Genomic DNA, 25,505 nt, shown 5'->3' on the forward strand with positions numbered 1-25,505 from the left:
TTGTGTCTGTGCCCCAGGGATTGTATCAGTTGGAGTTATCAAATAATACTGTGCTTTATCTTAATATACTGTTATTTTAAAGCATCATTGCATGTCCAGGGATTTCCAACAGTGTCTCTGTTGCAGCTCCATGATCAATCAGTTTACTACCATATGTGGACTGAATTTTAAGATATTTTACCCCTAATACCCTCTAATTATCCCTAATAATTCTTACATTATTGGTCATGTTTCCTTGTGGGACACTGCAGATCTGAAGTGAACAGTGCACAACATACAGTCAATGAGGTGCTCTAACAGGCTTGCAAAGAGGCCTGTTAGTCACCCACAGGGCATATGGCCAAGTACCAGCTCACCATGGCAACAGCTGATCCCAGAGAGGAGAAATGATCCATGAATAAAATAGCACAAGAATAGCTTGTCTCTGTTTGGGGAAGCTGGTGCCTATTATCCTGCTTTCATTAACATTCAGTCAACTTGCCACTCATTTAGAGTGTTTCATTTGGGTGTTTTATAATGATAATTCTCGTGTATGACCTCACTAAGTGCTGTTTACGAATGTTCACAATAGGTTAAGCAGCAGGCATGCACACCAAGGCCTGTCAGCTGTGTTTGTTTTATTTCTGACAGGTGGTCAGATTGTCTTAATTAGGGAAAATTAATGTCAAAGGGGAGAATTTTTAGTTAGGTAACTATACTACATTATATGAAGGTTTAAAAAAAATGATAAACAGTAAAAATTGCCGCTCCATTGGTTCCTGATCATGTGAATACCAGGTTGATAGAACGGGTAATTATCTATCTCTCGACCAGTACTGGGATTGGCATTTTTATAGTTATCTGTACAGTTTTTTTTTTTTTTTTTTACAATTTATGATGAATTAAAATAAAAAAATTGCTTATAATAATAATAATGTAATGTATAATAATGTAGCCGCTATCCTCTATCTGTAATCGCTGTGGTCCTAAGCAATGTCTATTTATGACTGGTTAGGATACATTCTAAAAATCTCCAAGTTAAAAAAATATATATATATATCTTTATGACTCACCTTAAGACTCTGAGGAATCATATGAATATATCTGTGTACTCTGAGCTTTACAGGAACAAAAACACAGCAGCTAAGAGATTTTTTCCCCCCAAAGCTATAATTTTAGTTTGAGTAGTCCAGCATTTTAAGGTGTTTTCATTTAGTGGAAACTCTGGTGGTCATAAACTATAAAAAGTTAGTTAATCCACATTTAGAGGGACTTATTTTTGCCCCTCAAGCACACCAACAACAAGTAATATTGTGAAAAAGGCCATTTTTGACCTTGTCCTGCAGTTTGCATATTTTAGATTAGACACGACAATCGACACCCAGAGACTCCTGCACACATATTCATTGTTACCTCAGCTGTGTAAAAATAATAACTGTCATTTCTCACTTGCAAAAAGATACAGTTAACATTATTTCTAAGAGATAATTTGAGATTTCCATCAGTGAGTTAAACCAGAGAGCAAAGTTCTCCTGTTGACACTCAGCCTGTTTTAAAGTACTTCTGCCCACATACAACACAAGTATGAAGAAGAGGAGGGGGAAAGTATCGCAGCTGTCTGCATGACGCCACTCATTTGCTTAATGCTTCAGGATCCATTTGGCAAACAAGTTCCTGATATTTGCAATGTACACAGGACAGAGATGGTAGAGTGATTGTTTTTCTGACCCCCTGGACCTTCTCAGCATTTCTCAGTTTCATTAACCCTCCTGTTGTCCTCATTTACGGGCACCAAAAAATATTGTTTAGTTGCCTGAAAAAAATGTAAAAATTTAGCAAAAAAATCCCCAAATTTCTGAAAATTTGCAAAACCTTCAGGAAGAAAATTCCAATAATTCCTTAAAAGTTTCCCTTAAAAGTTTTATGTGGACATCAGAAGTTTCACTGTGAAAATATTTTTTTTCCCACATTTTCAAACTTTAAACCAGGTCAATTTTGACCTGCAGGACAACACAAGGGTTAAATGAACCAAAAGTGATGCCTTCAGATGTAACGTTACCTAAAAATGTGTAGCTAAGCTCCTCAGGTGAACAATAAAGCCACGGGAAAGCTACATAACAGACCACAAAAATCACAACAAAAAAAAACACTGCAGATTTTGTTGTTATCAGCTAATGTCACACCATATACTGTTATATTTAGTTAGCGAGCATCTAGTAACAAATTGCCTGCTAATTAGCTGGTTAATAAACAGTAAAGAATAATCCCGAACAACCACAATGATCCAACACTGTATTTTTCACAATGTGTTTTCATATTTGGTATGTACTAATTTGACCCTAAGCTGTAATGCTGTCAGAATAAATATTGTCAAAAACAAATAAAAAAAACACAAGCATGCATTAGTGTTAATAGGTACTTTTCAAACTAAAATTTAACCTCATTAATTGAACTCTGATAATTCAAAGTACCTACATAATCTAGTGTGTTGTTACGGCATTACCGTATCAATAAGCTTGAAATAACTGCTGTCAATTCAAACTCTGTTCAAAGACGTTTTCCATTCCATTTCAATCCATCCATCCATTATCTATACACCGCTTAATCCTCACTAGGGTCATGGGGAGGTTGGAGTCTATCCCAGCTGACTCAGGTGAAGGCAGGGGACACCCTAGACAGGTCACCAGTCTGTCACAGGGCTACATACAGAGACAAACAATCACTCTCACATTCACACCAACGGGCAATTTAGAATAATCAATTAACCTCAGCATATTTTTGGACTGTGGGAGGAAGCCGGAGTACCCGGAGAAAACCCACGCATGCACAGGGAGAACATGCAAACTCCATGCAGAAAGATCCCGGGAAAGCCGGGACGTGAACCAGGGATCTTCTAGCTGCAAGGCGAAAGTGCTAACCACTACACCACTGTGCAGCCCCCTTAAGTGAAATTGTACATCTCAAACTGTCAGCTCTTTTAAATTGGACCTGAAAACCATACTGTTTACAGCAGCTTTCTCTTAGATGCTCAATCTTTTTTCTTGACTTTTAATGCACTTTTAATCTTGACTTGCACTTTTGTGTTTTATTTCTATGATTTAATTGTGACTTTTTGTAACATAGTTGACAGGTATCATAGTTTACATTGTTTTCAGGCCTAAAATCAACATGAACACCTATATCCAAACACCACATGACATTTTTAGAGAAAGATTCTTCTAAATATTATAGATACAACTGAGTGAAATTCAAATTGAAAGTTATTTGTAAAGATATTGTAGTAAACTCACCCACTACTTTATATTAAATCAGTCAGAAAGCCTTGAAGTCTTGCCAGTCTTTTCTTCAGGAGGAAATGACATCATGTGGAGCAGGTCATGTGATCTGGAATTAACACACTTCCTGGAGAGGTGTTTTTGGAATGAGGAACTTAGTGGAAAGGGATTTCTCATACACAAATACAATTTATTATTTCCCTTATAAAATTTGATATACTGCCAAAAAACAAATATCTGTCATGATTATCTCAACTTAATTAAAAGAACACAATCAACACAATTTTTGAATAAGATCATTTTAATATTGTTTAGCCAATTAGAAGGTGGTTGGTATTAAATTCGGACGGTTATTTAGTTGACATTTTAGTGATATCCAGTCATTTTTTTAAATTAATAAGTGATTGTTTAAATAATAAATAGTTATGTAAAATGTAAAGACATGATCATAATGACATTAAAAAACATTAGGTTTTTTTTTTACTTTTAAAAAAAATGTATGAAAGATATATCCCATAGACTTCAAAAATCCCTCAATTATATGTTGACCCGTATGATCTTAATGTATACTTTTAAATCATGTTTAGAATTAATTTTCTGAATGTATTTTTTTGCTGTTGTAAAGCACCTTGAATTGACTTGTGTATGAATTGTGTTTTACAAATATGCCCGTGTTTACGTATGTTTTATATATGATTAATAAATGTAGTCGTTGATCACTGATAAAGGTTATAGTATCAACCCTGAAAACATCCTGTTTTCCTTCAGTTACTGTCAGCTACTCCATTCATTCATTCATTCATCCATTCATTCATTCATTCATTCATTCATTCATTCATTCATTCATTCATTCATTCATTCATTCATTCAGTCAGTCAGTCAGTCAGTCAGTCATTCATTCATTCATTCATTTAGTCATTCATTGATTCAGTCATTCATTCATTTACTCATTCAGTCATTAGTGCCTGTCCTGGTTACGTCAGCAGATGGCGTCATGTCATCCAGCTGTGCGCCCCTCCTGCTCCGTCTCCTGCCACCGGAGCTCATTTATACCGAGGAGAAGCGGACCGGCCTACCCAGAGAGGAGGCACCGTGTCGGGGAAGGACGGCAAGATGTGGCCCCTCGTACCGCTGCTGCTGCTCGGTCTGCTGCGACCCTGCACCTCCGGAGCCGCGTTCACTCAGGTAGGACCTGTTGATTTACCAACAAATTCACAGCATGAAGCCAGAAAACAGAAACAAACGTCACATCCATGAGCGTTTTTATTCCTAAGTCACACTTAAGCTGTGATAAACCCACTGCAGTGGAGTCTGGTGCAGAAAATGATGCTAAAAGCACCGCAACCAACATATATATTTTATCTGAAATGTAAACAAAAGGCAGATAAGTAATTATTGATCGCAGCAGTGTTTGGGGATATTTTGCATGTTAGTAAACAGAGATCTGTCATAACCTCTGGCGGTCAGATTGGTGTTTTCCAGAATATTCCTTGTGAGTATTTTAATAACTCAGCTGCCTCTTTCTTGCCTGAAAATGTTAGCACCAGTCATTTTTACTTTGCACCATGACCAACTTTAAGTTGAAAAAAAAAACATTTCAGAAATTACTTGATATATATAAATAAACACAAAAACTTCACAGATATCATTTTAAATATCCATAGTTATTGATTAAAATACAGTTTTAAGTAAATCAGCAGAAGACCCCTGATGATTTGAGATGGAATTACCCTGAACTCATGGCCACCTTTTGTCTGTTTGTGTGTAAAGATTACAAAGTGTGGGGCTAATATTGTAGCAAAATTATTTGCTGAAGTGTGTAAAGAGTTGTGTGTCAGTATATCAACCAGTGTGCGTGTAATCTGATGTGTAAACAGTGTAAAAGAGTCTTTAAATGCGTACTAGGGTTTGTGAAATCTGAAAATACCCATACTTATATGAACGGTCGAAAGGTCTTTAGATCCAAAAAGTTGGAAATACAAATGAGATTTCTGATTTTTTGCTGCACCTCTGCTATAATATAAAGGAACTCAAGTCCTTGATTGGAATCAAACCAAGTAAGTAGCAGCACTATAAACATTTCACTACCAGGTTGCTCCATTAGTGCACAAGTCACTGTCATTTCATGCTCTGCAGGACAAATCCACGTATGAATTGTTTGCTGTCTTGCATACATCTGTGTATACATTCTGGTAAGGTACTATACTAAAGAAGTCATAACTGTGCTGACTGTTAGCCAATCAAAATAAGCACAACCTTTCTCTTGTCTCTCCAGCGATGTGACTCATCCTCAAATGGCACCCTTTACAAATACCAAGCGAGGACTCTAAATGGTAGTCGCACTGTCAACTTGAGTGACTACCGAGGCAAGAGCGTCCTCATTGTGAACGTGGCTACATACTGAGGGTACACCTATCAGTATGTGGGTAAGAAACGCCACCGCAGGCCTTTTCATTTGATGAAAAACACAACCTTCTTCATCTCAACTTTTTCTGCTCTTTTTACCAGAACTGAATGCACTACACGAGGAGATGAAACCGTTTGGCCTCACTGTTCTTGGCTTTCCTTGCAACCAGTTTGGGAAGCAGGAACCGGGGCAACGACATGAAATCCTGCCGGGTTTGAAGTGAGTCAGTCACAGTAAGAACACCATAAAGGCCAGCCTAAATCTTATCTTCTAGGGAATTTGAAAGGACTTTGTACTGGATGCTTATAGAAAACTTGAAAGGCTTTGGTACTTATAGAAAACGTGAAGGCAAGAGAATTGCCTAAATTTGAGCCAACAGCTTCTCACAAGCCAGCATACATTTTGATGTGCTGTAACATAAGAGCTTTTAAAGCTGGATGTAGACAGGAATTTGCCTTATTGGTAAATCCTGTCAATCAGCAAAGCTTCATTTAATCAGCAAAACAACCTTTGGCAATGAGATCAGTTTCTCTCAGTGGCCCCTCTAACACACGTAGAACTTATGTCTCAGGTTCCATCAGTCATCGTAGATCCATAGCAGAGCCTTTGCAGTGCGCTGTGTGGTCTTGGTCTGCTCGCAGATGAATCTAGGGCAGCTGCCAAAGCCGCAAAGTGCTCAGAGGCATGTCCAATGATAAGCTGCCCTCTTTCTGGATTCCAGGCATGTTAGACCAGGCAATGGATTTGTTCCAAGCTTCCTGCTGTTTGAGAAAGGTGACGTGAATGGAAAAGACGAGCAAGAGGTTTACACTTTCCTCAAGGTAAGACGTGGTCTGCTGGTCAAAGTGAGTGATTTAAAAGTTGTTTTAATCACAAAGATATGTTAAAAATGCAGCTGGGCATGGACTCCTTAGATAGGAATCCAATTAACTCAACATTTGAACATGAATGTATAACTGGATGCTCTGCAGATCTTCTAAGCAGACTGTACACATTTAAAATAACAGTTTTTACATTATAGGTCACACTGGAGCACAGAGCACAGTTGTTTACACCCAGAACTACATGCAGCCAAACTAGAGATAGCCCGATTATCAGCCTGGTCGATTATTGTTGCAGAGATTTGGCATTTTTCTGATTATCAGTATCTGTATTTTTATTGACTGATTATTGATAAATTAAATGCACCATTTTAGGTCTGATGCAGCTACCTCTGTTTGTCTGTAGTCACTCTATGGTCTCAGAAATGTCTCTCAAGCAGAAACTGCAAAAAACTGAACAAGACAAATAAGCCGTTGCAACAAACCAGGACATCAGTTTCTCTCACAGTGGCTAGGACTATGCTAGCTGCTAAGTTAGAAGGCAGCAACAAATTACCCTGAAACAGAATCTGGAAAACAATGATTAATAATGCTTGAAGATATGGACCTTAGTGGGGAGTTAAAGTGATAAAACAGTGAAAGAATAAGTAAATAGAGAAGAACAGCAGACGTAACTACAGGATCGATCTCAGTCGATGCTGCATAAAGAGAGGAAAGTGTTCTAATTTAATCACTCTTATTTCTATTTCACATATTCAGTTGGTTTAATATATAACTGCAGCACTTTTTGTAACAGTTGACAGGTATAGTTGACATTTTTGCTGATTCAGACCTAAAATCAACATGAACACCTATATCCAAACACCACATGGCATTTTTACAGAGTCTTCTAAATATTATATATACAGCTGGAATTTGTAAAGACATGATCACAATGAACATAAAAAACGTTTTTTTAACTTTTAATAAAAACGTATGCATATATATCATATTGACCTCAAAAGTCCCTCAATTATATATTGACTCAGTTGTAATCACCCTTATTAATGAGGAAGCCTAGCTATGAATGACAGGTTTTCTGCTATCACATGCTGATAAAATGTTACATTTAATGTATATCAAGCACAAATATCAGTTTTTTGCTTTTCTCGATCACCAAATCGGTCAATCCCTAAGCCAAATACAGTATGAAGTATAATCGAGATAATTTAAATGTATCAGCAATTAGAGCTAAATTAGTAGTTTTTGCATAATCCTACTGATAAGCTGCACTGATCACATGCCTAACAAAAAGACAAAACAGCAAGATCTTTAGGATGGAGGTTTTTTGCTCGATGTGGACACACTTTCTTTATAGTCCTGTTTCCTCATGCAGAGTTCCTGCCCTCCAGTTGGAGGCGACTTCGGCAACATCAACGGCAGATTGTTCTGGGAGCCTCTGAAGATCAGCGACGTCAAGTGGAACTTTGAGAAGTTTCTGGTGGGACCAGACGGCAAGCCAGTGATGAGGTGGCACCCGTGTGTGGCCATATCTGAGGTGCGAGCTGACGTCCGCAAATACCTCCTGCAGCTGTACACGCAGGATGTTTTCAACTAGATTGTGACAGGAAGCTGATGTAACAAATAGAGCCAAAGTAGCGCATCGAGTAGAATAATGGGACAGTTTCTGATGCATGAAGATGGCATGCTGAATGAAGAGGAGGCTTGAAAACAGGAACACTGTGGTGCCTCTTTGGAGTCTGGGGTTCAGGCCAGCTTTTCAGTGCATTCAAGCTGCCCTGCGATCCCACAGTGCCATGTCATCTTCACACCCCAGAACCTGTTAGCTATTACAGTTCAATGTTAATTACTTCCAATAAATCCTAGAGAACACCAAACTGATGTGCAGAACTTTCTTTATAGGAAACAACTGCAGGTGTTATGTAATTGAAAGGCGAAAATTATGCAGCAAAAAAAGTTGTGCCCCCTTGGACACAGGGTGAATAAGCAGGGGAAGATACTAACAGACATTTAGAATAGATTTATTAAGCCAGTCAAATACAAAAAGTCTCACATGTGCTTTTGCCTACAGCAAAAAAAGAAAAAAAAAAGGCTACAAACCAGGAGAATACAACTGCCAGTAATTACAGCGTACCTTTCAAAGTGCAAGTCGGCTCACATCTCATTTCAGCTCTCACCCACCGTGATTTTGTTCCATTTGATAAAACTGAGCTTTTTCCGCCCCAAAACCGTCTCCACACACATATTTGAAGCCCTTAATCTTGACTACTTGAAATAAACTATACTAAGGAAATTGTAACTGGGATTCAGGTAAAACAGGCAAGACTTGATTTTAAGTTTGGATTTACCTTCTTAAAAACAGAAATGATCTCGAGGTGTGGATCCTGTGTTTGTTATCGGGCCTCTTGACTTTGTGTTACAGCAGTTCACAGGTCAGTCGGCAAGGCATGGGTTGCTGGTTGTTGGAGTGGACAGAAAGCAAAGCTAGACATCCTGGCAGAGGTTGTTTTCTTCCCTCTGAGGAGCGGCTGTACTGCTGTAACATGGGGTCTAGGGCCTTCGAGTATTGATGAAAATCTTCCTCCTGCTGCTGCCTGAGCAGAGTTTGAATGTTCAGTTGCACTAAATTAAAACTCATTAAGTTCACATGACATAACAGGTACGAAGAGGAAGGTAGTCATCAACGTTTTGCTGCCGTAACCTCGAGATGATGCACGTTGGGGCTAAACTGAGCAACAGTACAGGATGCAGTAGGATGAGTGCAAATATCGGAATGAGTGGTCAAATCAAGTAGAAGTGTTGTTTAATGAGATTAGGTCCATCATCATGGGGAAAAGAAAAGGTTGTGTATGTACTGTGCATTGTGTATTGTGTCTGATACAAACATACAATGTCAATAGCTACAATATATTGGGATTACACTAACAACATAGAAAGAACAGCATTACTAAAGACAATGATTTACACTTAATCAATGCAACTATCAAAACAGCAGGTTATAAATAAATTATCATAATCACAATGTTTTTGGTATGATACCATCAAAATTCATTTCCCAAAATTTTTGTATTTCAACAACCACTTTTGAACAGTTACACATATGGGACAGTTCTATAACATCGATGGTACTGAAGCAACCCTCATAAATCAATTAACATTCACATTGTAAATTCTATGATTCAGTGTACCTATATAATCATTCATTGTTGGAATGAGTATATGTAGTCATATTGGGGAATGGCTTCCTGTAACCCTACAAGTAACAAACCGAGCGTAAAGTTGGTACATACTTGCAGAGAAACAATCACATAGGTAATAATTTTCTGGAAAAAAAACTGAACAATGTTAATTTTTCCAACCTATTTAACAAATGACTTAAGTTCCCGATAAAAAAAATCTAAATAATATTTCATGTATATATTCAGAATAGCGAAGTGTTTCACAAATAGCCTTATAAAACGCAAGTATAAACAACATTACAATAGAATATCTACAGTTCAGTAGGAAAATTATAGATCAAATCACACCTTGTCAACTCAAAAACAAACTGATTTCATGCTACTACCCAGACTGTTCGGTGGGTACGGTGACGTTTTAGTGCTTTCCAGGGTCAACGTTCTGTCGCTCCCTTTTTCCGAATCCTGCTGCTGCCGCGGCTGCTGCTGCTGCTGCTGACTGATCTGCAGAAAAAAGTTCAAGATTATCTTCACAGTCACGACCTTTGCTGCTACTTTTATTTCTTTAATCTGAATATAAGGCTGTTTTTTGGACATCATTGGCCCAAAATTCCATAATAATCTCTTGACATTTTGTAATTTAAGCAGTCTGAGAGGAAACTGGGAGGACTTTAACAAATTACAGGTGTTTTCAAACCAATCAGGTAAGATAGTATCAACAAAAACAAACTTTACAGTGGGACAACTGGGTTAAACAGAGGACTTTGACATATACATATAAGGCCACGAGAGAATGTTGACTTGCTCAACTATTTTTGTACATTTGTGCTTGTCTGGTGGGAGGGGCTTTAGACAGAGAGAAGAGAATGCAGGAGGAGGGCTGAAGTTTAAAATTATAATGTTTATCTTTTCATTTAGCTTTAAATTAAGCTAAACATGAGCCACTGTTTTAGCTTTAATTAAAATAAAACAATCGGTGCATCAGAGATGACTTGCACAAAAGGATAATGCCAGTAATATTCTATATTTTCTTGACAATTTTCATTAATAGAAATGATAAATTAATCCACATTACAAGTATCGTCTGCTTTAAGCCTGATGTAGCTTAAAGTTCTGTGCTAAAGGTCTCTAGCCAATTGTAGCAGGGACAAAAATACCTCAAAACACAGTGAGCCACACCATGGTGCTGTGCAACAGGTGTCCATTAAAACAACACGATATATTTCAAGTAGGGTTCCAACTCATGATTATTTCCTATTTTTATTAATCCATCAATGATTTTCTTGATCATTTGATTAGTTGTTTGGTCAGAAATGTCAGAAAATGTAAAAAATTATTGAGCGTTGTTGAGTAGCAACCCAAAGATAATCTTTTCAATGTCACAGAGGAATAGAGAAACCAGAAAATATTAACATTTAAAAAGCTGGAATCAGAGAATTCAGACTAATTATTCAGATTGTATGATTGAAAATAACTGAGAGAAAATGTAATAGTTGACAACTAATCGATTAATTGATGGATTTTTACGGAGTTCAACCTGTCCTACTGGCATTATTGCATACTACTAAGTATTAAAAACAAAGCTGAAATAAACTGAAAAATTGTCTGCAACACATGCAGCATTTAGAAATGTTCTAAAAGAACTAGTTGTGGCCTGTTTTTATAATTACATCTTTAGCTTGAGCAACTTGGTTTGTGATTGAGAGCCACAGACAATGTTACAGTTTGAGAAATTGGATTGTCTTGAGATGGACTCCTTCTAGATTTGGTAGCTTTACTGGAGTTTTACTACTGATAAAAACAAATACACAGCAACACAACTTGCCTCTGTAGCAATAAAACAGCACAGAAAAAAGGGATTTCTAAGAATCATAAAGTGTACTTGTCTGACTTTTCCTTACCTGCATTCTCTGGTGGTGGTCTCGAACTCTCTCCTACTGCTGCTCTGGCCCCTCTGGGTTGAGGGAATGACATCTGCCAAGGAAAACCCTGACCAAAGAGAAAGCACCATCTAAGTTAAACTCTCTAAATGTCCGTAATCATCAAAGCTAGCAGCCCGTAAGCCTCTGCCGTAACCTAGCAATGGTTATTGAATGTAAGCGTGCGGCTCCCAGCAAGTAAGGGGAGTACAGGCAAGAGAAAAGAAGAGCCTTGTTTCCTCAGTGAACCAGAGTCACTCCAGAGACAGAGACAGAGGGGCCTTAGAGCACCCTTACCGGGGTAACAGGCTGGAAGTCTCGTACAGGGGGTGGTGCTGCGGCGGCTGCGGCTGTGGCGCCTGCTGCATTGGGCATCCTGGGAGGGAAGTGTATGGGCCAACCCTCAAGGCCCTGCGGTCCCACCTGCACAAAGGGACCACAGTAGGGAGGGCTCAGCGGGCCGTTCACTGAGCCTGACGTGGGGTCTGAGGTACGTCTTTCCTGCTGCTGCCCCTACGAGGGATCACAAGTACACATGTGATCCCCAATCAGTGCACGGTTGCTACTCTCAGCGAACGCAGCGCCCATGTCCTGGCATGGGCTGCTGCTGACCTTCAACCCTGCTGCAGCTGCCTCCCACAGAGGAGTGGAAATGTTCCACCTGCTGATCCCGAGTGCACTGACAAACAAGCTAGCTGGAGTGAGGCTCTTGTGCTGGAGTATTGATATGTCCAGTGAGAATTTATTACAGTCTAGTCGCACAGTCATCAGTCATCTATGACTGCATTCTGTCACAAGGGGGCGCTAGTCTGCAACGTTTACCACCATCGGTTCAATTCATTCTAAAGGCGTAAAGAGCAACTTTCAGTGAAGTTTTTCCCTGATTTAATACACTGCCAAAATAAAATGACGACACCATTTTATTCAAAATTTCAATATATTTGCAGTACTATCCACCTCATCCCTGAGCTGTAGCCAGTACCTGTTTGTGATGCTGCATCTGCAGTCTCTCCAGTTTACATCTCTCTGTTCGTTCTCTCTGACACTCGTTCTGCGCCTGATGGAGCTGAACCACACAAAGAGAAGAAGTAGATGAGCAATTCAGTCGTACAGACATTTTGTTATATATATAGCTATTCACTACAGCAGACAAGAGCAAAGATTTCCTGGACAAGACTGTGTACACACAGCTTACCTGATTGGTCAGATTAGTTATCTGACCCTGGAGTCTCTCAACTTGCCGCCTCAAGTCCTCTTTTTCCTCGTTCATTCGCTCCCTGTCACTCCTTTCTTTTCTGAAGTCCTCCTCAAAGATTTTCACCTGAAGCACAAAACAAAAAGTTCAGGAAATGCATGTGTAATTGCACCATAACTGTGTATATTCATGCATTATGATTTCTTGAATGTCTGACCTGTTCTTTTAGTACGGCAATTTGAGTGAGCAGTTCCTGTTTTTTCAGGTTATTGGCTGCATCTGCAAAGTTGCCCTGCCCAGGAGGTTGTTGGGAGGATGAAGGGGAGTGCAGGTTTAAGGCTTCCTCTAACGCCTGAAGTATGATAAAAACAAAGATTACACAAAAAGAGATGTCTGTGTGCTTGATAGCTCTTTTTGCATCTGTTTCACACTCACCCTGTTGAGGCGCTGGATCTCCTTCTCCTGGTACTCTCTCTGTTTGCTGAGCGGCAGCAGCTGATCCTGCAGGTAGCGAATCTTCTGCTTCAGCTCAGTGGTTTCAGAGTTTAAACACTCCTTCTCCCCCTGAAACACACACACATCCAGAACATTAACACTTCTCCTAAAGCCTTTTGAAACTTTTTTGCCCTGTGTGATGTCCAATTCCGTTTTTGGAATTCCACTTGGATTTTGAGTTCTTGTATTCTCACCTGTACATTTTCAATCTTGGACTTGGCCAGCAACAGCTTCTTGTCATAGTCGCGCTGCCTCTGCTCTCGCTCGGCCTCCAGCTCCAGCACCGTTTTCTGGGACTCAGCCAGTCGTTGTCTGAGGTCTGTGATCTGAGGAACAGTTTAAACCTTTTAGGTAGGGGCAGCCTTCACTGAGTCTGCTAGTCACAGCTCTGAGTCACAATTTTCATGAACACAAACCAAAAAATAAAAAAATAAATATGTGATTCAGTGATAACAACTATGGTAAAGATAAACATCAGCTGGTGCATGTGTAAAAGTACAGCTCTGGAAATGATGTGCGTTATCAAATTACAAACTAAGCCGCAGCAACAAGGACACATTTGCAAACACGCAGTTCTGTTTTTGTGTAAAATATGAACGAACATAGTGACGCAAATGGATATATCTAGGGTTCTGTGGTCTAAACCAAAGGCTGCATGGTGTCTCCGTCTGAACGAAGTGTGAATATAGGTTTGCTCATATATCTGGGTGTGCACAGGCAGAGGTGTGTGAGTATGAGTGTGAGAGTGTGTATATCTGTGTGTCTCTGCTGCCCTCTGACTGCACCACAGCAGGAAGTCAGCGGGTACCAGAGAGGTGAGGGGAATTCTTGCTGAAGTGTGACAGGCCTTGTGGTAAGTATGCTCAGATAGCAAAGCTATTGCAAGATTGCACCTTTTCCACTGGACAAGCACATCAAAAAAAAAAAAAAAAAAAAAAACACAGACAGCTGCCAAATGATGCACACAAACTTCACAATCAGGTGTTTTTGAAAAGACATTTAGGAGAGTTACAAAATCTTTGACTATTTCACTAATAGAGTGCAAAAATGTGGTGCCAATAGGCTACAGTTCTGTATATTCTGTATAATTTAGTAATGTTTACCGATTTCAAGGCTCAGTTTATTCTTGTTGGGGAAAACAGTTAAGACAGAAACTGGAAACAAAATTTTACAACCATTTTGAAAATGTGTGTAATTCATGAAATAGAGTGACAGATAAGTATTTAAAGCAAAAGTTCAAGACAACAGACAATACAGTTAACACACTTAACATCCGAAGAGGTGTAATTAATAAAGTGGAAATCAGCTGAGTACTTTTTTGTTTTGTACATGTAGATATGTTCTTGTACAATTTCCAATCATATCTACATGTGTTTACTTGAATCAAAAACAAAGTCTTTGTATTTTAATACAAGCAAAAGGGAACATTTTAAAAGAAAGCTAATAAAAAATGAGTGAAAAATATGCTGAACTGACTATATATACCACAGAACCCATAACAATTAGCAACAATTTTATAAACTGCATTCAAAATTAAAAGTCTGAATCAAAAGAAATTGGATTGAACAGCTCAGCAGCATCAGTGAAGGACACAGCGATGTCTTCCCACACCCTTTTAACAGCCGTAAAGTCATTACTGTACCTTCTGCTCAAACTGTGACTTCATGGAGTTCCACTGAATGTCCCACTGCTTGTTAACCTCCAGTACCTGTAAGCAGCACCAGAAAGTAAAACTAATACTGAACATATAGGAAACAAACTACACAGAGAGTTTCCTCTATGGCAAAAGAGGATGAGCACTAAGTAAGAAAATAAGTAAGTAATACTCACATCCTTTCTCTGCTTCTCCAAAAGCTTGATCTTCTTTTCATACACCTCTACATCACAAGGTTTAGTTGGGGTTTTCTCTGCAGCTTTTCCACTCTGGGGGAACACAGAATATTCCTAAATCCACAACAATCCTCTATTACGCACATTATAAGAGCTTACAAGAAGGAAAGTTTTAAGTCACAAAATGAATCAAGAAGCTCTGTACTGAAAGTATTTCTAAAAGAGAAAATTAAATATAAAACGAAAATATATTTCATACAAAAAAATATTAAAATAAAGCAAAGCTATACATTGTGCCTGTCCAGAATAAGAAAATACATTTGCGATGTAACTGAATTCCCACTACCTTCTGCGGTGTGGAGGCCTCCATTTTAGGTCGGACAGCAGCAGCTTCCTCCTTAACTGGCTCCTCTTTGGCCTCTGGAGTTTCGGTGTCAGATGGCGACGTCGCCGATGCTGCTGCTGCTCCTCCTGTGACCAGCTCCTTAAGTTTCTGATTCTCCTGTCTAAAGTAGCACAAAAATGAAAATGATAGCGTTTGTGAATAAGATCCCTTATCCAGCGCTTGTTGACATGTCGAGCTTCAAGAGGCCTTTTGGGAAGAACCTACAAAACCCACTGTGTGCACTAAGGGCAACAGAAAGCACTGGAATAATCCCCCCATCGAAAGTGAAAGCGCTGGCAATCGTCCACATTTATGACACAGAATGTGTAATGTTTCTTATGAAAACAGTTTTCACGCTGCAAACAAAAATTTCCACATGGTTAAAAAAAAAAAAAAAAACACATAGAGCACAAGAATGAAATTATTTGTAGTGAAGTGTTGCGTTACAATAACACAACTTGCTCTTTTTGACTTTACTAACAATAAAAGTTTGTGCTCCAGCAGAAGCAACACAAAGCGCAGCCAAGTTAAAAGAAAAGGAGAAACATTACCTCAGCTGTTCCAGGTCTCGATTCCTGATATGATGATCCTCTTCCATTTTCTTTCGAAGCTCATTGTTCTCCTGTCTGAGCTGTTCACAGAGAGTCTACAGAACCAAAAGCAAAAGAATCCATGGGTCTTAACAGTAATATGGTCACTTTACAACACTTTTGAACTGCGTTTGTTTTTAATGCAATATACAAATTTAAAAAGTAAAATGTCAGATAAAGCAAAGATGCCTGATGTCAAGTGCAACCGGTGCAGATGCCTGAATAACTAGTCATCCACTACCGATGTTGTGTACCAGTTGCAGTATTTGTTTTTGTCTGTCAAGCAAAAATGTGTCCTGTCCACACAGACAAGATGCCCAAGGAAAACAAAACAAATAAAACTGTAAAAAAAAAAAAAGCTCACTTCATACATGTACATCTGTTCAAGCTCTCCTCTCTACACATTCCATCAATAAAATCTGCCACAAAAAGGCTTTTACAAGTCAACAAGTCTGGCAAATCTGGCATAACTCACAATATAACATTTATTGTAAAACAAAATGTGTAAATGGTTTAGAGTTCATATATTAATACTCAAATGTATGCACTACTTAAACTCTCCAAGTACCAACAGTATAGCAGCAACTCAGAGTAAAAACTTAAATTTAAAGAGTGTGATGGTGAATTGTCATGTATTACTTTTGTTAAATGGTTGTGTGTCGTACCTGTAGGAGGGAGGTTCTCTGTTCATTCTTTTGGACCTTAGAGGAAAGATGGTGAAACTCCACAGCCATGCGGCCAAGGTGAGCTAACAGCTGGTTTGGGTTGGACTCCTCTGCAAATATGCTGAAAGAGCTCTCTAGCCTCTTCAGCTGGCTCGCGAGCTCGATGTTCTCCTGAGGAAGGAGGGGGATTACTCCTGCCACTGACCCGGCCTGGAGATACCCACATAGGTAAAAAGTCAGTCAGCCTTTCCCCTCAAACTGACTCAGTAGGCGAGCCCACAATTACACACGAATTTAAACAAGCACAAAGCACAGTGTGAGAGTCATCATGCTATTATTTCTGTGAAATGCAGCAGCCAATTTATCTGAAAAGTCAAACCAGTTTTCCTTGTTGGATTTAAATATAGTTCGCTCAGACTATAGGTGGTTGTGGTGACACTTTAACACAGATGTTATTTTTAGGCGTGGGAACTGTGCCAAAGTAGGCTGAAGAATTTTACAATACAACAAACATTAAAGGCCAGTCGATAATATGAAGTTTGACACCAAGTGTGCCTTAAAAGTAATGACACAGAGTCCTATTAGCACATCCAGTAGGATTTAGTGTGTGAATGAATCAGCGGTGTAATTCTAGTCAGTAATAATCCTGGACTTTCCCCTGACTGACTCAGGCTGGAGCTACCAGTATTGAGTTTGCTGGTGAGTCAACGAACCAAGGATATCTTTCCAATACTGAGGAAATAACTATAAAGAGGAAAGGTTGAATTTAGCCTTACTAAGTTAAATAGTAATTTTAAATTGGTCCTAATTTGGAACAATCTACACGATTTAAAAAGCTTGACCTTCTGTTAAAGTTAAGTATTTATTTGGTACGTACAGTCAAGGCATCTGAAGTTTTTCCCTCCACATTCACCACCTCAAACTCCGATAAGGCCTCCTGTAAAGACCAGAGAGTCAAGGTGTACTGTAATAAATGCAGTGTTCAAAATTGCAGCAAAAACATGTAAACAGTCTCTAACTACAACACGTTGCACATCAAGCCCCTTTAAAATCTGCATTATTTACGGTTTCACAATCATCACAAACTTTTTTCTACCTGAACAGAAAGCTCTCAAAAACAAATTACTTACATTAGGCTTCTCAGACTGAAGGGTCTTCCCTAAACAGCTTGTTTGCTCCTCCTTCAGCTCTGCAGTGGTGTGTAAACAGGGTTTACCTGAGAGAAACCACAGCAAAATCAGTGTTGATGGGAGTAAAGTAGAAAACCATGCCGCATCATGACCACCCAGAGAAATAATCCACAAATAAGAATACAACCCTACAAAATTAACTTCCTCATCACGATATAGTCTGTGGGACCTACTTTGTGTCTCAGTCTGAACAGGTCCTCCCATACACAGACTGGCAGCAAAGCTGGAGGACTTCAGGGCTTCGTTGTCTCTCACAAGTTCCTCCACTCGCTGCCGAAGCCTTGATGCCTCCGATTGAGACTCTTCCAGCAAATCACCTGTAAGTTTCAAAGAGATCTTGTCTCTGTCCAGCAACACTTCAGCTGAGTTTCACGTAATCTAACTTCACGGGGTTTTTTTCCTCCATCAAACGCTGCTAAGGCTACTACTATCAGCACGAGCAGTCATCAAATAGGATGTGACAGAAGCTCAGTGAGACATTACGTGCCAAACAGCACTGCTTTGGTGAGTCAGAAGAGGAGCAATCAGGACATTCACATTACTGGTATGCGAGCCTTTAAAGACACAACCAACGAAGACTATCAGGTTTTACTACATACCATCTCAAATTGTTGTGTGTCAGTTCTGCTGTGTTGTATGTGTGTGTTCCGAATGAGAAGTCGGTCATGCAAGCTGTTATGGAATACATCATATGACTTCTGTATGGCTGACTCAAGTTCATATTCAGTAATAATTATGCGCTGCTAAAAAATTTGAGCAGTTATCTGTTATACATTTAGCAGATTACAATCAAGAAATGAGCGTTCTTGTAAATACACAAATCTGGAAGTATAAAATCTTTTGCTGAGACACACAGCAGATGTGCAGAGCCAAAGAGCAGGTGGCATTACCCTCAAGTCCACAGCCTTCAGATAACCATGTTCTCTTTAGGAACTTACCTAAGCTCTTAAGTCCCTTCATCCGCTCCCTCAATATACTGTTCTCCTCCAGTAGCTGTCGATAGCTGCTTCCCCCTCCAGCCTCCTCCCTGGCCTTGACCTCACTCCCACCTGGATCATAGATGCGATACGGACCTTTCCCTTCCATTGCCGTCGCTCACTTCCTATACATGGTCCTCTGAACTGTGGGGAGAACGCACAAAAACTGTTATTTTTAAACAATTTTTTTTTAAAAAATGATATAAAGTACTGGAAATTACTCAGCAGAAGACAAAAGAACACATAAAGCAGAAGTCAGAAGTAGCTGACAATTACAGAAAACAAACAGTTCAGATTGCTTGTGTCTACAATAATAGTCCACGGTTTGCAATAAGAGAAGCAGCTGGAAATTCCTATTTTGGGCTCTACAGACAGCTGTATCTGAATCCTGACTTACTGGTAGAGGTCATTAGAAAGAACAAAGTACAGTACAACAGCAGCAAAAATGAATAAATATTAAATCAAGTGTTCATGTACGTGAAGACAACAGTTGAAGCACTGGCTCTTGGTTCTGTGACCTAAACTATTAACCCTGTTGAACATATAACACAGGAATACAACAGCCACTAAAACAGTAACCTCATATAATGTTTCTGATATTTCGCGACTGTGGATGAATTAAATATCACCCACTCAGTTATCCCACTGTATGTTCTACTGTAAAACCACTGGACCAACGCTGTCGACCTCTTACTGAGTCATAATTTGTAGGAGTGTAAACTAAAGAAAATAAAGGCCATCCGACGGCTCTAAGAAGACAACAGCAGCAATATTCCCATGATGCTACCCTGCCATGGAGAGACATATAGCAAAAGTGTGCTAGCGTTTGTGATGGCTAAATATGACAACTACAATCCGAGGAAAAAGACAAAAGCAGAGGGGAAAAATATACAAAACGTGACGTGAATCCTGCTAACAAACATCTACCCGACAGACGAGAGTCAAACACAACACAGTGTAGCTAATGATAGCTACCTTGATTGGCTGAAGAAAGCTAATATTAGTTTTCGCTGTTGTCATGCAAATTGCTAGCAACATCTTCGTTAGCTGTCGGCTAGCTAACACTGGATGACAGAGCGGGACAGGACGCCGCTAGCTCCTCTCATTTACCCACTACTTTTACCGGTGCAGTAAGTCAGTCGGAATGCGGAGTTAAACGACGAGCCAGAAAACAAAGAGGTGTCTTTTGGCTGTGTACCTTTCTGCTCGAAGTGGCCTCTCGTCTCTCTGCCCAGACATCTATTGCGGAAGTGGTGTACTGAGTCTATGCTGTAACCTGGGAAATTCCACCTCGCAAACGTTTGATGTAAACAGCGATGATTGACAGCGCGGAGGGCCAATCAGAGCGCAGCTATCTGTCAGCGGGGGACCAATCGAAGTCGCTGACGGTAATGTAAACACTGGAGCCAAATGCTTTACATAGCCACATTTCATTATACGCATTCTATGAGAACTGAAAATCCTGTCCACATGACTGACTTTTTGATATATATATTAACATCTAAATTTGGCTCATGTTATAAAACAATATGCCCTTGAACACTGAAAATCAAAGAAATCCTAAGGTTTCATTTAAATCAAAAATAATTTTAATATAATAATTTATTAACCCTCTTTTTTTTTTTTTTTTTTTTAACCTCTTAAAAGTCACCTCCCATGGCCCTGGGAGAAACCCGGCCCTGTTCTCTGAATGATTTTTTCCTCATTGATAAAGAGAAGGGGCTGGTGGGGGTTTCTGTGATTGCATCACATATTTCCTCTGAACTGAAAGGGTCATGTTACACTGAGCTTTTTTAGTCCACGCTTTAGGTTAACGAGAAATATCTGGCAATAGAGTAAAAAAATATTATGTTGTGAAGGGCTGCAACCACTTCTTTAGGACTGATGTACTATAATATATTTTGTCAATTAATAATTTGTTTTCTTGTCTATTAATATATAAAATGTACAAAACTGTGAAAAATCTCCATCAGAGTTTCCTAAAGATCAAACTGACATATTCAGATCACTTTCTTTGTCTAACTGAAAGCCCATTCAGTTTTTAACCATAAAAATATCCATTAATTGAATATTGTTATGTTAGCTCAAACGGTGATATTCCAAAATTACCTTTGATTTTGGATGACATAATGAAGCTTAAATATGTATTTGTATTCAATTTAAGTCACATACTGAAAATGAAGTTACATATAATACACAGATCTTATTTGAGAATTCTGCCTGTGTCCTGTGAACGTCATCTACGTGTTCTACATATCTATGCATGTACATGATTTCAGACAAATGATATATACCTCATTATGATTGTCATGAAAATATTAAGAGCATACGCCATACATATAATATGATCAGCTCAAAAAACAATTGTGTTGTCAGATTAGCAAAAGTGTGACTATTTATATTAAACTTACACTTCAAGGGCACTCATGCTGTCTAAAAAGCAGTATGAATATTCTTACAACCATATATTTTTGCAATAAAACAATTACAATTTCAAATCTGCAGAATAAAATTTTCTTGAACTCAATAATTACCTGATATTGTGTAATACTAAGTGTTACACATTAAATAGGTCACTGCAAAGAAATACTGTATTTTTAAAATGTTATTTGTAAGTCAGAGGTTGTGAGCTGTTTGCCGTGACACACTTAAAGTAAAAACTATGTTTTGACTTAATTATCAGAATTTTATTCAAGGCCCCCAGCGGACCAAAAGCAGGTCATTTAGAGCAATAGTGACATCTTGTGGGAATTAACAAACAGACAATACTTAAAAGTATTTGCCCCCTTAACATCGGTATTTAGTAGATGAATCTTTAGCTGCAATTATAGCATTGAGCCTGTATGAATGAGTCTCAATCAGCCTTCTACATCTGTAAACTGTAAATTAACCCCGTTCCTCTTTGCAAACTGCTTAAGTTCTGTCAGGTTGTACAGGAATTGTGAGTGAACAGCCTTTTTTTTCAAGTCCAGCTACAAGTTCTCAGTCGGGTTGAGGTCTGTGTTCTGATTAGGCATCTCCAAAATCTTCACCTGCTTCAGGTCATTGTCTTGCTTCAAAACAAATGTTTTCCCAAGTCGCAGTTGTCCTGTAGGCTGCCTCAGGTTGCCCTGTACTTTGTATTTTACCCCCTACTTTGAAAACCTTCCAGTGCCTGCTGCCGAGAAACATCCCTACATCACGATGCTGCCACCACCATGCTTCACGGCCGGGACGATATCTTTACCATTTCAGTCTCTGAAGCTCCTCCTTCAGAAGAGTCATAGGTGTCTTGGTGGCCTCCGTAACTAGTGTCTTTCCTGTATCGTCGCTTGGTTTTTGAGGACAGTCTGCCTCAGGCCAATTAATGTATGCGCCATATTTCTTTCATTGCCTAGTGATGGCTTTGTCTATACTGCAAAGATATTCTGTGACTTGGAAATGTTCTTGTATCAATCCCCCAACTTATGTTTTTCAATAATCTTTTCATGAAGATGCTTGACTGTTGTTTAGTCTACTTGGTGTACTTATAGTGATACTGATTCACCAGTGGCTGGACCCTCCAGATACAGATGTTTTTAAATTACAATCACTGAGACACATTCGCTGCACTCAGATGATCTCCATTTCATTAACTGCGTGACGTCTAGCACCAATTGGCTGCAACTCTGTTGAATTAGATGAGTCACTTTAAAGGGGGCGAATACTTATGCAGTTACTTATATTACGTTTTCAATTAATTGACATGAATTGATAAAAATATCTTTTCACTTTGAACATGACAGACTATTTTTTTTTGTAAATTTCTGTCAAAAATGTTAAATTAGATTGATCATGATTCAGTGTTGTAAAACAATAAAAGGGGAAAACTTCCAAGGGGGAGAATACTTTTTATAGACACTGTATGTGGTCATATTTTTTCCACAGGGAGTGTAACCAACCATTGCTGTGTTGACTGGAAGCATTAAATATGATACTGTATAATCCAGCTTCCATTTATACCAAGCCACACAAGGGTTGTCCCAGCTAAGTACTGCATGTTTCTAAGACTCTAGAATGATAAACAATGTTTAATTTTACTATGAAAGACATATCACTGCTTGTCAGTACAGACAAAGACACCTGGAGACTCAATTTTCGAGCATTGCCCTTGTAGGTTTTAACAGGAAGCAAGCTGTAATAAAACAGGAAACACCCAGTTTGCAAATAATTTCATAATAATATGTGATATGATTCATGATAAACCCAAAGTAATCAGAATCACACCTTTGTGTTTCTCTTTATGTAGCCATCACTGTTACTTCCTGTAATGCAAAAATGTGCCCCAGTAATACTGAAGTATTGACGTATAACTGTCGTAATAAAGTCACCGATCAGTAATAGCTGTAATGAAAAAACGTCATCACATCTTGACATTATATGTCTCAGTCAGTCATTGTAAATAGGATTTCACTATACTAGTCATTTGTGTCTTAACCTCACTGTAAAAAAAGACGATGAGTGACAAAACAAGAGAGAGTGGGTGTGTGGACTCTGTAAATGGTGTGTGATTTAATAACAGTAAGCTTTATTTGAAAATCCTTTTTCATAAATAAAACTATTCTTTGACTCTGTTCATGTGAATATTCACATATTTCAGTCCAACAACAGGCGCACACACCCAGCTCAATGTATCCCATTGGACAGAAAATGCTTGGAATGTGTGAACGTGTCCCCCAGAGACCTATTTGTTCACTACAGGAAAAAGCAAACACACAACTCATGTGTCTCGCACACACACACACAAGTTGTTTTTTCCTTAGTCCTGTCCCTGCCACCAAACACCTTGGCCGTATCTGCTGGTGCACAACGTTTCCACCGCAGGCTGCTGTGGTGTGCTGAAATAACAAACAGGGTGATGACTCTCAGCCTGCCGGCACAAAACAAAAAACAAAGGCCTGAGGATACAGGAAACATCACCCAGCATGTAATCCTGCTGCGTAACAAACTGCAAACTTTGTTTTCGCCTCCCACCTACTTTAAACTACATTTTAAAGCATTTTTCTCACAAGAAGGTGAGCAAGAGACATGTGAGAAAGAGTATTCATCAGACTGAAGACCCACTGTGTCAGTGCTATACAGAATAGGCACCTCACCCTGCAGGGACAGTCCAGTCTCCCATCTCCTCGCAGCAGAAATTAGCAGCTGATAGTCATTAGATCTGTGCTACTTAGTACAAAATGTCCTTTTGTTTGCAGAGTGGTGACTTCAGCCCTCCTGAGGCATTAAATCAGAGACATTACCGCAACTGAGTCTCTAGCACAATGCAACAAAACTAAACAAGATATGTTCTGGCACCAGATATGCTTCCATTTCAGTCCTTAACAAGTTACTAATCTTATTTTTATTTCAAATCTAAATTTTAGATTTTATTACCACTGATGTACCAGTTTGTCAAGTACAGTTCTCTTGGGCCTTTGTGCAATTTGTAATGAAGATGAAGAACAAATCTATTTGAAAGCTACATTTAAGGTGAATTTATCATCAAGTTTTATCATAGTTAACTATATTTTAACTACATTTAATTAAAAATAACACAAAATAAACAACAATTTACTTCTTTAGACTATTTCCTTGAGATCAAATATAGAAACAGCTGTACTCTAGGCCAAAAACACCGCACAATTATAGAACTAACAGTATTTTTTAAGCATAGTGACTCTTTTTACTGCGTTACATTTGCCTGACATGTAAAATTCCAAACAAAGGGTAACACCAGTGGTTTAAGCGACTGCATTTAAAGGTTGCAACCCACCCAGAAGTCAAGAAGAGAGACAATACAGATAAAAACACCTCTAAAATAATCTATACCTACATCTCAACTGTTAAAACAAATAAACAACAACTCACCCACACATTCAGCTTGTGTCGGAGAGGCACTTTTTAAGGAAACTGGTGAATGGGGGGAAGCAATTTCACTGTGAGACTTGGGGAATTCCCATAACCCAGTAAAATGGCCTGATACTGTAGGCTCAGCCTGAACAGAACCTGGTGTGTGTCCAACTGTGCGGCCTGCCTTCACTGAGCAACACAACACAGGAAAAGAAAGCTGGATACATTTAAATAATTTTTTGTAAACATGTATCCCAGGCTGCAAACATGGATGCATGTCAAGAAACCTGAATGATACAGAAGAGCACAAAAACATGGCAAATTAAATGGTGAAGTAAGTAAAATGCATGTAATGTATTTTTAACTTGCATGTACACTACCAGTCAAAAGTTTGGACACACTTTTTCATTTCATGTTTTTTATTTAATAATTTTCTACATTGTAGATTAATACTGAAGACATCAAAACTATAAAAGAATAAATATGGAGTTATGTTGTAAACAAAATAGTGTTGATCTCCAGTATTAATCTACAATGTAGAAAATAATACAAATAAATAAAAAGCATTTAATGCGAAGGTGTGTCCAAACTTTTGACTGGTAGTGTGTAGTACTGCAGGCCTACATACAATACAGAACATGGCTTCTTCACGTCACGCAAAGAAGCATCTATAACAGTCAGAGAGGCTGTAGATAGTAAGTCAAAGGCTAAAGCAACCCACGACTCCCTCCAAAGACACTGCAGCTTTGAA

At 38.8% G+C, this 25,505-nt stretch overlaps 2 protein-coding genes across 6 annotated transcripts; one reads left to right on the forward strand and one right to left on the reverse strand.

Moving 5' to 3' along the window:
* The first annotated feature begins 4,260 nt into the window (after positions 1–4,260).
* On the forward strand, positions 4,261–8,359 carry gpx3 (glutathione peroxidase 3). Its single transcript, XM_023284074.3, has 5 exons — positions 4,261–4,439; positions 5,530–5,680; positions 5,763–5,880; positions 6,383–6,482; positions 7,858–8,359. Exons 1-5 carry the CDS (start codon positions 4,368–4,370, stop codon positions 8,077–8,079), a joined length of 663 nt encoding a protein of 220 aa, XP_023139842.1. The 5' UTR covers positions 4,261–4,367; the 3' UTR covers positions 8,080–8,359.
* A 128-nt stretch (positions 8,360–8,487) lies between these two features.
* Positions 8,488–24,889, reverse strand: tnip1 (TNFAIP3 interacting protein 1). Of its 5 annotated transcripts, none has more exons than XM_023284072.3 (18): positions 24,773–24,889; positions 18,866–19,048; positions 18,101–18,244; positions 17,868–17,953; positions 17,615–17,674; positions 16,738–16,947; positions 16,034–16,128; positions 15,444–15,603; positions 15,098–15,190; positions 14,910–14,975; positions 13,462–13,593; positions 13,208–13,336; positions 12,990–13,124; positions 12,773–12,898; positions 12,560–12,643; positions 11,875–12,090; positions 11,560–11,647; positions 8,488–10,162 (listed from the first exon to the last, which is right to left on the reverse strand). In XM_023284072.3, the coding sequence occupies exons 2-18, from the start codon at positions 19,011–19,013 to the stop codon at positions 10,077–10,079; spliced, it is 2,058 nt and encodes a 685-aa protein (XP_023139840.1). In that variant the 5' UTR covers positions 19,014–19,048; positions 24,773–24,889; the 3' UTR covers positions 8,488–10,076. The 5 variants fall into 5 exon arrangements, with proteins under 5 accessions (XP_023139840.1, XP_023139838.1, XP_023139841.1 ...); XM_023284070.3 differs by lacking the exon at positions 24,773–24,889 and adding an exon at positions 20,103–20,256; XM_023284073.3 differs by lacking the exon at positions 24,773–24,889 and adding an exon at positions 20,103–20,255 and having other exon boundaries at positions 11,875–12,000.
* Positions 24,890–25,505: the final 616 nt, after the last annotated feature.

This window comes from Amphiprion ocellaris, chromosome 13 (assembly GCF_022539595.1).
Source record: "Amphiprion ocellaris isolate individual 3 ecotype Okinawa chromosome 13, ASM2253959v1, whole genome shotgun sequence".
Lineage (NCBI taxonomy): Eukaryota > Metazoa > Chordata > Actinopteri > Pomacentridae > Amphiprion > Amphiprion ocellaris.

What these genes read in the sequence shown, in the direction of transcription:
- tnip1 (XM_023284072.3), bottom strand. Translation starts at nt 19,013, where the DNA reads ATGGAAGGGAAAGGTCCGTATCGCATCTATGATCCAGGTGGGAGTGAG. An exon ending in TGTTCAGACTGAGACACAAA is followed by an intron (nt 17,954 to 18,100) that starts GTAGGTCCCACA and finishes GGTTTCTCTCAG; the next exon opens with GTAAACCCTGTTTACACACC. An exon ending in CGAGACCTGGAACAGCTGAG is followed by an intron (nt 15,604 to 16,033) that starts GTAATGTTTCTC and finishes GTGCTACTTTAG; the next exon opens with ACAGGAGAATCAGAAACTTA.